Consider the following 12,571-nt stretch of genomic DNA (forward strand, 5'->3'; position numbering starts at 1 on the left):
TGACTAAGAGATTTCACTTTTATGCGCATAAAAAAAGGTAACAACTTTCAACTAATGAAACATAGATGATAGATTAAAGGAGAAGAACTCTTTGAAAACATTAGCATGAAATGCATTTGATTTGTGAAAGTAGGTTATACACAGAAAGCTCAGTCTACTTTGCTCATAACCCTCTTGTCAAGTGCTCTTTGTTTATCAGTCAATCAGATTACAAACAAAAACGCATTTAGTTCTAAAGGGACTGGCAGGCTTTTGGAAAGCCATGCTCTATCCAGCACTATGCATTATATCATATGAATTCACCATCATTATGACAAATGAACCTCAATCCAACAGATTTAGTGTGGACTGATGCTGCCTGCTGCAACCTCTTCTACTCCTCTGATGAAATATAGCCTCAAACATAACAAGGGCTAGATGGTTTTCATGTAATGTAAAAATATAAAGCAGGAAGAATAGTGTATTAATTCTGAACTAACCATACAATACATGCAGTAACCTCTCTTTACATCCCCTACTGAAATATTTAAAACATGAACTCTCAGACTGTTTGTGCTTTTGAATATGAAATGAGGCCAGAAGCCTCACTGGCCACATGGCTCTGGCAACAGACCATGAAAATACTGTATAGATTTGCAGTACATGCCGGCCAACCTATTGAATACCTACTCACTGAACTCAGTAAACCTAATTAGTGCCTAAAGACTCTATAGCCTCAGCTGTAAAGAACAGACCCACATTAGGTAGAATCACTCTGAGAATCATCTTGTTCCAATGTGATCCCTTGACAAATGAAGCTTAGTCTCTCTAGTAGGTTAGCACTTGGTGCCCTCGTGAGGCCACTCACCCTGTTGGCTGAAGGACTGCTCAAAAACAGACTTGTAAAGGCTGCGGAAGGAGGCACTGAGATCTTCAAAGTCAGAGAACAGGAGCTGCTTGTCCCTCTCTGGCATGTTGTACTGGGGCTGGGGAGGTTGCTGGAGGCTCATAGACTGAGACACAGGCTCTGGGTGATTAGTCACCTGGGGACAGAGGAGAGGAAGAGAGAAAGATCGTTAAAGATGTGCACAAAGGAGTAATGTTGAATGCTAAATGGAAGTATGTTTAATGTTATATATGTGCAGATGATTTTGTGGAAAAACACTACAACGTATACAAACACAGCTTTAATTCAATAAGTTGGCTACAGTGCTACATCTATAACACAATTTCAGACTACACTTGACTATCGTTAATGAAAATAAAAAATAAAAAAACTTGTGAAATCACAGATCAATCCAACACTATTGCCCATACATACAAGAACATACTTCTCAAAACACTGGACATACGTATCAGGTCATGAAGCAGCTGGAGAAAATAGAAAACCTCTAATTTCAATTTAAGCAGTGCACACAAGTCAACTATAGCGATGTTTCTTCAGGTCTTCTCAGGAGCTATTCATGTTCCTGGCTATTCGTCAATGTCTGAAGAGGTGTCAGTCACACACTAAACAACATTACGCAAACTTATCTAGGTCAGTGCTTGCCGCCTTGGCTCACATGGCATTAAGAGAGCAACTCAAATGGACACAAAGCCAATACTCAGGTGGCCGAGCAAAATGTATTTAAAACAAAATCAATAGCAATGCCTTGTACAAATAAGCATCCATTTTATCTGTGTATTTGTGTGGGTAGTCAATATTATGCACTGCCCCTGGGTGTGAGATGGCAAGCTGTGTACCCCTCCAGCAATGAGGTTGTCTACTAGATTCATCACAGGAGGGGCAGTGATGCAAAACCATCGCTATTTCGCAAACCACAACCTGACCTGTGTCCACCATGGGCTAGCATTACAAGAGAGGGCACGTCCCATTTTGATCATAACATCTTTCCAGCCCTAAATGTGGGCAGGCTGTCGAAGTGCAGGGCTCACAGTCTGGCTTGGTGGAGTGAAGAGGTGATAATAAAGCCGGAGTGTTTGCTGTGAGCCGCTGCTTCGGCGGTGAGAGAGAGCACATCCATCAGACTGAGCCGATCGATGCCCAGCGCCTGGAGCAGGGAGCACTCTAGGATGCAGGAGGACCACACCAAAGAGGGGGCATCTCTGGTGGGAGGACATCAGAGGCAGCGCTTCTCTTTGTCTGGCTTCCAGGAGCGTGCACATCTTTCTCTGTTTCCCTTAACCCCCCTCCTGATGTTGCACTCCAATGCAGGTCTGCCCTGAACCCTGGTCTATTGCCGTCTACGACTGGCTCCTCTGAACAGACCCTCCTGGGGCTTTCTGATCAGATGAAATATGGGCTACAGTACACTATCTAAGTCTAGTGGTGTTTCAGTTTCATTCATTTAGTGACTGTGGCTCCCCCACAGCTAGAAAAATGTGAATGCAATGACAATTCATCATCTGGCCTTATTGCTTACTGTTCATCCCCAAAAAATAACAATTACACCACATTTGACCAAATAGCATTACATAAATATCCAAATAAGGGCCATTCATGAGCTGCTATGCCTAGAGAACTGATCCTGGAATGGGTCCAGGAGAGAACCTGGGTCTTATACCCAAAATGACCCCACCCCCTATTTACAAAAAAACTCAGGAAACACTGGCCTGGTGCATTTCAGCTAAATGATATAGAGTGCCTCAACATTTCAGCTAAATGATATAGAGTGCCTCAACAGTGCATAGTGCAACAGTGCACTGCTTCCTGGAGATTTGCCCATGCTGTTGATTATGTGCGGGTGACACAGATGCTGCTGAACTCCATCACCAGTGTCTAGAACGGTCCTTACCGGTGTGTAGCTGTGCACGCTGCCCACACTGTTGAGATTGACGGAGGCCAGACTCTGGTCAGACAGGCTGTTGTTAAGGCTGCTTCTTGGGCTGTCGCTCCCTTCCTGGTCTGTGTTGTACAACGCCACCTGAAATATAAACAAGTACATTAGCTTTTTCTCTCAGAAACACACACACACAGACACACACACAGACACACACACTAATGAGTGCTCCCTGCAGTCTTTATCATGCTGATGGTAGAGCATGTCAGCATTCCTCTGGGATAATGGGTTGGGAGGAGGGGAAAAAAGTTTGGAATGTAACGTTGGTCTACAGTTAACCAATGTAATTTGGTATGGGAATTTAATACCTGAGCATGTGTGTGTGTACTGCATGCAATGACTTGTCATAATGGCAGAGTACTTTTTTTCCCTCTTTATTGAGAGAGCGTTTAGGAGACACAGTGTGCGGCTGAACACCCACCACAGTCACTAAGGGGTTCCTGCTGAACGTGTAAGAGGGGTGGGGGGCTTGGGGGTGGGGGTGGGGGTGGGGGGGGTTGAGACATCCCCATCACTAAAGGTCACACTACTGGCAATGTCAGCCACATCTGCTCACCGAGCGCAAATCCGTTTGGGACAGCTAACAAAGGCTTTCAGCGCAACCGAGACGCTGACCTTTCAATATAGCAACGAAACCAGCCGAAGCACTTCAGGACGACAATCTTAATTATCATCTAATAAGGTTTAGCCCCCCCACCCTTCCCAAATAAAGTGCGGTGTCACACAATTAAGACAATAGAAAGAAGAACAATCTGGATAATGAATATAATGATACCCACAGAGAATAGCCCATGTGCTGAGTTTTGGTATTGTGAGTAAGGAATGGCAGCAATGCACTGACACTGTTGTGACTGTAGAGGACCTGACAATTTCAGATTGGTGCTTGTGTGTGCGTGCGTGTGTGTGTGTGTGTGTGTGTGTGTGTGTGTGTGTGTGTGTGTGTGTCTGTGTCTGTATGTGTGTGTGCCCGTGCCTGTCCATGAGTGAGTGCAGCAGGGTGGCTGCTGCTCATCAGTGTGAGTGGAACAGGGTGGGCTCTGTGCTCAGCACAATGAGACAGCAGCAGCAGCAGTAGCCTTCAGGCAGGCAGAATGGCCCAGCCCAGCCTCCTGCCTCTCAGCAGCAGGAGCAACAGACTGAAGCCTCTTGTCTTTCTGTTGAGCCGCAGCTAGCTACCGCAGAGGCCACCAGGAGGCAAGGAAACCCAGGCAGGCCTGACTGCCCTCTCTGCTCTGACTGATTGGCCGGCTGACTAACAGGCTGGCTCATCACCAGGACACACATCCAGAGCGAGAGCATCCAATCATATTGAGCTATTAATATGGAGCTTGGCTCCTGCTCTGGTAGAGTGAGATAGAAATGTTGTGATTTAAAAAACGGAGAACGGAAATGCTGAATCCAGGCAACGCTGTGCAAGGGAGAGGGGTGAGGGAGAGGGAGAGGAGGATGGGAGGGTAGTAAGAGAAGCTCATTAGGCAACTCTAGCCTTCCTCCACTCAGTATGGGCTTGGCTCCAGTGTTCATTAGCGTGAAGGGGGAACTCAATGAGCAGCTAAGACTGAGGGCTTAGGCACGTCTGAAAATCAGCCCTACAATGCTAATCAAAAACAGTGCGCCGCAGAAATATAAATGTTATGTGTAATGAAGTCATAAAAGAGGCTTTTAGCCTTAAGCCTCTCACCACAATCTATTTTTACTCTCCTCACCCATAAAGTGTGATGATTTCAAAACCTCACTGCTCTGTGGTTTACACAGACCCCAGAGTCCCCTGAGTGAAGACGCCCACTCGAGCACGCATGGTCACAGATGAACACCCAGTCGCATCTCACCCACATACATAGAAAGGCAAGCACAAACATATGACACACACCCATGTCTACAGCTACAGCTCTGCACGCGGATATGCATACAGACAGACAGACAGACAGACAGCCAGACAGACGCACACACACACACACACTCACACACAGAGGCAAGCATGCTCACACAGGCAGGAGCGGCTCCACAGTAAATACTGTGCACGGTGTTAGCTAGCAGGCGAGCGAGTCAGTGTTCTATTCTTAGCGGTGAATTAAGTAAAAAGCCAGAGGTGTCTTTTACATGGAGGCCTAATCTGGAGCATGAGACATGGATTATGAAATCAAAGCGAGATTGGCCCAGGTGTCTCCAACAATGCCAGCCAGTGTTCAGCAGAATCCCTGCTTGCAGGATTCAACAGACAGAGAGAGAACGAAAGAGAGAGAGAGAGAGAAGGAAGGGATAAGAGAGAAAAAAAGGCCAGACTATTCCTCAGCAAACACACTTCCAACAATCCCCCTTTCCCTTCATCATCACACTTCAGTGCCAGACTTTCATCTTATTCACGCCAATGTTAAGGGGCTGCCACAGAACACAACCTTCGGAGAGAAGAAAAGTGTGAGTCTATGTGAGAAAGGCACGAGAGAAAGAGAGGGAGGAGGAGAATCTTCTGAGGAATGTCCGACGGTAGAGAGAGAGAGAGAAAAAAAAAAGATTCTCGCTGGTTCAGTAGTGCTCCTGCCAGCGTTTCCCATTGGTCTATCTTAGAAGGCGGGAATGAGGGAGAGAGACTGGAAGAGAAAGGGAGAGAGAGAAAAACAGAGAGAGGGAATTCCTGTGGCTTGGCACACCGCACCGAAAGAGGCGTGGCCTGTCGTGTGTTTACAGTGTAAGACAGTGAGAAACAAGCTCTCTCCGAGGAGTTAGGGCTCAGATCTGATGCTATTCCACTTTGTCTTCTGTTCACTTTGCCACGGCAACAGCTTTTGTCACAATCAACACAACAAAAGAGACAAATCACAACTTCCTTTCATCAATTCTTTGAAACACACGCACGTAGACACACATACACGTGAGTAACCATTATTGATACAGACACGTTTTTTTTATGTTTTCTGCTTGTGACGATTCAGATAATAAGGAAATCTATCTGGCTGGAGTTATTTGACAGCAGGAGTCCAGGCTCTAAACTCTCAGCTCTTTACATTACAGCTTCATTATACATTCCCTGCTGGTACAGATTGATGCTATGGCAAGTGCTTCTTTGTAGCGATCACAGAAGAAAAATGGTTGTCTCTCTCCACGCTTGGGTCTATTTGTCTGTCTGTCTGGGTGTCTTTGTAACATGATTATACTGTATATTCTCAGTACAAGACACTCCTCCCCAGCTGTCACTGAAAGATTCGTCAAAACAAGCAGAAACATACTCTACATACATGCGTACATGCACACACAGACCACAAGTTATGACGCACACACTCTTCTACCTCATATATTCAGAACTTAAGTGCCCCCCTTCATACACACACACACACACACTCATCTTCCCATGAACACCCCTGTTCATATTAAACACAGTTTTTGTAATGCTTGCAGCAAATGAATAAGCGACTCTTGTAGGCTTTTTAAAAGTACTCCAGAGAGCTGCCCCCACTGGGCCCAGAGGATGAGGGCTTAAGGTTAAAAAGCCTATTTAAATTTCAGAGTGAGCAGCGCACTCACAACTAACAGCTAGCAGTCCCTGTAGCTTTGCTCTGTGATGTGCAAGTGTTTCCAAGCTTTTACAGCAGGGGCGGTCACCTGTAGTGCGGCGGTGTAATGTGGTCACAGAACTGAAGGGTAACTAGCAAGACGACTCCGGGCATCACCCTCCACTAAAGGTGTGAACAGAGAACCCCTGTGCGGTGTGGAGTATCCCATTGCAAGTGTGCAGGGGATCGTGTAAGGTCTATCGGGTTGCAAAAGGCTAAGTATCTGTGCAAGCATCGTATTGCCGTATTGAACATAACAACATGCTGCCTGTTGTTGTAGAGGAAAAAAAATAAATAAAACATCAGCCGTAGCTTAGAAGGTGCTGCAGTGCAGATAGTTGTATATTTTGGTGTGGGTTGCACTGCAGATAAGCTTTAGGCACATCAGCGTGTGCCCGCTTGTGTGTGTGTGTGTGTGTGTGTGTGTGTGTGCGTTTGTGTGTGTATCTCCCCTCCACTAGAGTGCTACTCTCTCTCTGTGGGGAATAGTGCTGTAGGTGGTTGGAGAAGTGGGTGGGGTCAGGGTGCAGTCGTGTAACCAGGTGTGTGCTGGAGCTGGAGGCTGGATGGCTGGCTGTAGTACCTTGTTAGTCACAGTGTTGATTGCCAGCGTTGGAGAGGCACTTCCAGAGATCATACACTCCATCCCCAAAGACTCCGACTCCAGGCTGTACGGCGTGGAAGCCTGTGGGGGTTGGTGGTGGTGGTGGGTGGGGGTGGAGGGAGAGAGCAGACAAAAAAAAAAAAAAAAGAAAAAAAAAAGAATCACCATTATCCAATTATCAAATACACAAGATCCCACTGCAGGTGGCGAGGGAAGACCCGTGGACCGGTGTTGCTATGTTAGTGACAAAGCTTTGTTTTTCTGCTCAGACAAGAGATACATATCCATCTGCAAGATAAAAATATATATATATGTACCACAAGCATTTATAAATGACAATAGAGCAACACCTTTATTTAGGTCACATTTCAACTGTGTTTCCTGAGAAGATGAGGAGAGACCCCACCCCCAACCCTACCTCCACCCCCAACCCAAACACACACACGCCACCGCCTTGCAGTACGAGCGCACGGTTGGGGGAGATAACTCTGCCATGCCTGTCTCCCAAAACTGCTTACTGTAAGAGGATTGGCTGCCAACAATACCATTTTTAATTCATGATAAACATAAATGAGATTTCACAAACTCTCAATTTCAATGTCTGAGACTCTTAATGGAATGCCTTGTAGGCAGACAGCGTCTAGGGGGAAGGGTGAGCGCAGTGCATGTGTCATACAGAATGCACAGGCTCATACTCTTCACCACGTACGTTCTTTTGAGTCATGCCCAAATGAACAGGCTGCATCAGAACAGCTCCGGTCTGATTTGGTGGCAGGGCGACATATTAAGATGTAAGATGCATGAAATAAATTTACTTTTCTACCTCTACATTTCTCATTTACAAAATCTCACACCTGAAAGAAGAAATAAACAGGCATACACTGGTGAATGGTTGTAATGGTATTTTGTTGCTGTAGGGCTATATGAACAGCATGTTAAGTTTTGGGCCATCTCTGTGCCTGTGTGTATGTGTATGTGTGCGGTAGTGATGATGGTGTGTGTGTGTGTGTCTGTGTGTGTGTGTGTGTTTGCCTAGCGAGCGTAACAGAATCCTGCCTGTCTCCTAGCCTCTGGTCAGCCACATCGCGGGGAAGGAGGAGACGAGAGACTGCTGTGTTGGGATGCCCCAGGGCCAGGTCAATCTAAGCAGCTCACTAAACCAGCACAGCTGTACGTAACACTGGACGAGACTCATCCATAATTAAAGACAAAAGCTCCCGCTCAGAATAACCAGCGCACACAGCTCTGCATTAATTGATGTTTGTTAAAAAAGTGAGTGCAGAATGCAATGTATGTAATGGCTGCCTGGGGCATAGTTTATTAATAAGAAGCTCACTTCATGACAGGCTAGCGGAGCTACATGGAGAGGCCGTTACATAAAGACTGGATATGAACTCCTACCGGGCCTGTGTGTGTGTGTGTGTGTGTTTGCGTGTGTGTTTGTGTGCGTGTGCATTCACATGTGGTAGAAAAGGAAAAAGAGTGGGAGAGAAAGGAGGGCAAAGGAAAAGAAAGTGAGGCAGAAGTAGAGAGAGAGGCACAAAAAAGGAAAGAATCAGAGAAAGTGAGGCAGAAGCTTAAGCAGGAGAGAGAACAAATGAAGAGAGACAAAGAAGGGCAATTTCCTTGCGTTTCCTTATCTAGTATGTGGAGTATCGGAGTTTCTCCCCTCAGACTCACCCGCTCTCCGGACCGCGGCCTCTTCTTTGGCCGTGTGGGCAAGGCGTCCTCCTTTGGGTTGGTGTCGATGGCCCAGTAGGAGCCCTGTAGACAGAGGAAAGACCTGTGAGCTTAATGTGTAATGCGATGGATTGATTTCTAAGGTACACACAATGGCATGGTATCCCTGGGATGTTTGCACTGGACTGAGGGATTTCCTGTCTGGAAAGACATGACACAGCCATCAGACTTTTCTATGCAACTAACTTTCAACCCAAGCCTTTCTTTGAGCTGAGAGCTGTGTGTACAGAGTATGTGCAGTGTGTGTGGGCTTTGTTAGTAAGAAAGGCAAGGCTTTTCCTCCTCTGTGGCTGCTCCTCAATGAGAGGCTGGTGAGGAGAGCTGCTGGTGGTGAAATGCTAAGCCTCTCCTGAAGCTGGACTTCCTCAGCCTTGGGTAGTGAGTCAGTGTGCCGTTGCCAAGGGTGAAGGCTCCTCAGCCTCAGAATCTCGGCAGCGCTAGCCCTGCCGTGTTGGCTTTCTTCTCAGGTCTGAGCTGGGCGAATCAAGGAGAGAATAGTTGGGGTTGGCTCTGGGGCTGCAGCTAGCAATTCCACACCCAGGCTGCATTATTTATCTCTGCATTCGGCCCCAGTTAATTTATTTTTCAATGGTGTTCCACCTCGAAGCCAAACGCAACACAGCTTACAGTTGTTAAAAATTAGATTTTTACCCTAAGGCCCTACAAGTTCTGAATTTTAGTTTTAATATTTCATATGACCCCCGATAAAATCTCAATTGTCAAGAGAAAGTGAGATCAGGACCTTTAAAATTACTTCCTTAGCAGAGAGAATAATTGATATTTCCATAAGAAATTCTCCGGACAACAGGAGAGGCCATCCAACGAGCTGTGTCTCAAGTATTCTATACAATAACTACTGCATACACAACGGCCTGCTCTTGTTAAAACCAGCAATTCTGTTTCTCTCACAGCTCGGATGCACCACTGCTCCAATTGTTAAAAAGAAAACCCAGGGTTGGCCTATATTCTTCAGGGGGCAAAATTATAAGTTTTAATATTTTCAAGGCTTTGGGGTCAATTAACATTTTCCTCAGAGGGAGGAATTATTCACAGCGCAATCAACCGAAGATGAAGAGACATCTCGTAATGATGTAGGCTACAGTAAAATGCAGAGAAAACCTAATTTCACTCCCCATGTTCTCTACAAGAGGCTTCACTGAACGAGGATGTGTGAAGGTGAGACACGGTGGCTCCACATGTGATCCAAGAAACCGTGTCTGTGTTAAGGTGTAGGGGTTAACCGTTTCAATTAGAGCTCCGTTACGAGACCCAGACAGACACAGGCTAGCAGTAGAGAGCCGGGCTGGGTGGCGTTTCTTTTAATTAGGCAAAAAAAATCTTTAAGTTCTCCCCCTTGGGAAGGGAGTTTCTGCATTTCCCCGCACCCACCCCAGGGACTTGCCAGGGAAAAAAAAGCAAAGAAAAAAAAAAAAAAAACACCGAACCCATATAAAGAGTCATTAAATTATTCACAAATATACTGCATTACACTGTAGCAATGTCTAGCGAAGTGTGTCCGTGGAGTCTGGGGCTACAATATTGCAAAACTACAATATTCTCTGTGCAGTCGTAAAACAAAGGCTGTGGCAAAGATTGTTAAACAACAGTTCCTGATAACAGACATACTCTACCTGCTCTCTTATAGTAAATGACGATGCTCATTTTCATACATCAACATAAATTATGTCATCTAGTTCCCCATTTTGTGTGTAAATATAGTAAGGACCAACAGCACAAGTATACTGGTTATCCTCGCAGCTCTAGCCCGAGACATGAGGCCAATTAAAATAAAGATTATTAATGGTAGCCTTCACTGGCTGCATTTTTACCTCCAAGGTAGACAGGGTGTGTGTACGTACAATATCAACCGTCATCTCTTACACCATCTCAGAGAGAGAGAGAGACAGGGAGCGACATGCCTCTCCTATCTCATCCAACCAGCAGTTCTCATATTCCTGCCACATTACAATATTGATGCAACATATCAAGAGCGGCTAGCGCCTCTTTGAAGTTGTCTTCGGGGGGGAAGGGAGTGAGGAAAATTCCAAATTAAACATTAAGGATGCGAGCATGTTGGCCATGCATTTGGAATGGGATCCATACAGCAATAGATTATTTTGTATTTAGTGGAGCAGCTCCCAGGAGTGTCAATATCAGAGGATTACAGCAAAACATGAAATTAGCATTCAGTCCCCATCCTCTACACAGCTAGGCGTAGCTCTTCATGCGTGTGTCGGTGTGTGCGTGTGAGTGTGTGTAATTATTTGTGCGGTTCCCTAAGCATGTGTAGCGTCTCTCTCTGACAGTGCTGGGATGAAATCTAGGTTAGGCTACATATGGTTAGACCTATACACACCATCATTCTAAATAGAGGCCCATAGACTCCAACAACATGAACTACCGAATGGATCAGGGGATTCCACTAATCAGGTTGATGTCGCTAGAGATTATGAGGTAAAGCAGGCTGAGAAATACACTGCAGGTGGTCCTAGAGAGAGACTCAAATGCCATATTAACATGTTGGTCTATACATCCTTCTACAGAGAGGGAGAATGGGGAGACAGGGAGAGTGCAAGTGAGGCCTTTTTTTCCTCAGTAGGTTCAGCACCTAGCAGTAACTGCGTCAGGGATGCAAGATGCTGGAAATGACCCGACTACTACCCCGTTGCGGCCCCATCTCTACCAGGCTTTAGCTTTTTAAACCACATCTGCTGTCTGTGCTGGTCCAAAAAACTAGTCTCTCCTTACATTTGCAATGCAATTCTGTGGGGGTGGGAGGTTCATAATAGATTACGAGCATGCCATGCATTTCCAGACTGTCAGAGGCCTGGCAGCTATTCAAAGCTAACATTTTTCTACCGCAGATAGCATGAGATATACAGCAAAAAAGTTTCGCAATGGTGATCCTGCCCACTGCTACATCAAACCTGTAGGTGCTGGCTACATTTATTTTTTACCTACATTTACTTTGACATGTATATTGTTTTTTTTTATATTTAAATGTATTTTTATATGTTTGAACAAAAAAAGTCTCACCTTCCCTGGGTCATCTTTGGAGCGAGGCACTTTGAGAAAACACTTGTTCAATGACAGATTGTGCCGTATTGAGTTCTGCGGGGAGAGAACAGAGAGAGAGAGAGAGGTGGCGAGGTTAGTCAACATGTATCAAAAACCAGATTACAGAAACAAGTCTGTTGTATTTAAGTGCAGAGAACAGCACTGCCAGCAGCCACAGAGACTGTACCAACAAAGGCACACAAGTTGTAAGCATGTATCACTTAGGTTTTAGTCACAGTTCCTGTCATCAAGGTCAGCTTGTTCCACTGGCTCACCACTGAATGAGATCTGGCCTACAACTGTGTCCAGATTTCACTCTCCATGAAAATGCAGGAGCTTGATCTGCGTACAAAGCCACCAGGAAGCAATATCTTTTATCAACGTCCAACAAACTGCATTCTAGTTGCACAACATATCAAATTCCACGGGTGCCAAAAATAGGAGCCAGAAGGAATCCCACACTGGGATGGCTGCTGATACCAGGGCCTGATATTAATTAATGCTTCAGCAGGCTCCTGAGGGGGCAGGAAATAAATTATGTAGATCATTCTGGAAGTTAACTCATTACAGTGTTACAAGCTACTCCACGCCGGTGGAGAGGGAGGTTTATCCAGCTGCCTGATCAGGGGGGGTGGGGGGGGTTGAAGTAGCCATGAGGGCTGGAGAGTGATGCTCCGGGCCTGGGTTAACCAGCCACGGCAAGGCCCTCAGAACCACCTGGAGGCGGGCCAGACCAGGGCTTAGTGGAGCCACTGCAAGCACACGTTTCTCCACTCCACTTTATGGAGTGGTATTGACAGATG

The 12,571-nt window shown here is 45.9% G+C and overlaps 1 protein-coding gene across 1 annotated transcript in view; it reads right to left on the bottom strand.

Moving 5' to 3' along the window:
• The window catches only part of foxj3 (forkhead box J3), a 68,403-nt gene that overhangs the window by 8,399 nt on the left and 47,433 nt on the right, over positions 1-12,571 (bottom strand). The window contains exons 3-7 of the mRNA XM_071530334.1: positions 11,748-11,822; positions 8,652-8,735; positions 6,951-7,052; positions 2,775-2,903; positions 848-1,022 (exon numbers count right to left, since the gene is read on the bottom strand). Coding sequence (XP_071386435.1) covers positions 848-1,022; positions 2,775-2,903; positions 6,951-7,052; positions 8,652-8,735; positions 11,748-11,822 — 565 coding nt within the window. The remainder of the gene's footprint in view (positions 1-847; positions 1,023-2,774; positions 2,904-6,950; positions 7,053-8,651; positions 8,736-11,747; positions 11,823-12,571) is intronic.

This window comes from Centroberyx affinis, unplaced genomic scaffold, assembly GCF_046629955.1.
Source record: "Centroberyx affinis isolate AG114_WGS23_722 - 3 ecotype Tasmania unplaced genomic scaffold, CSIRO-AGI_Caff_v1 ptg001915l_1, whole genome shotgun sequence".
NCBI lineage: Eukaryota > Metazoa > Chordata > Actinopteri > Beryciformes > Berycidae > Centroberyx > Centroberyx affinis.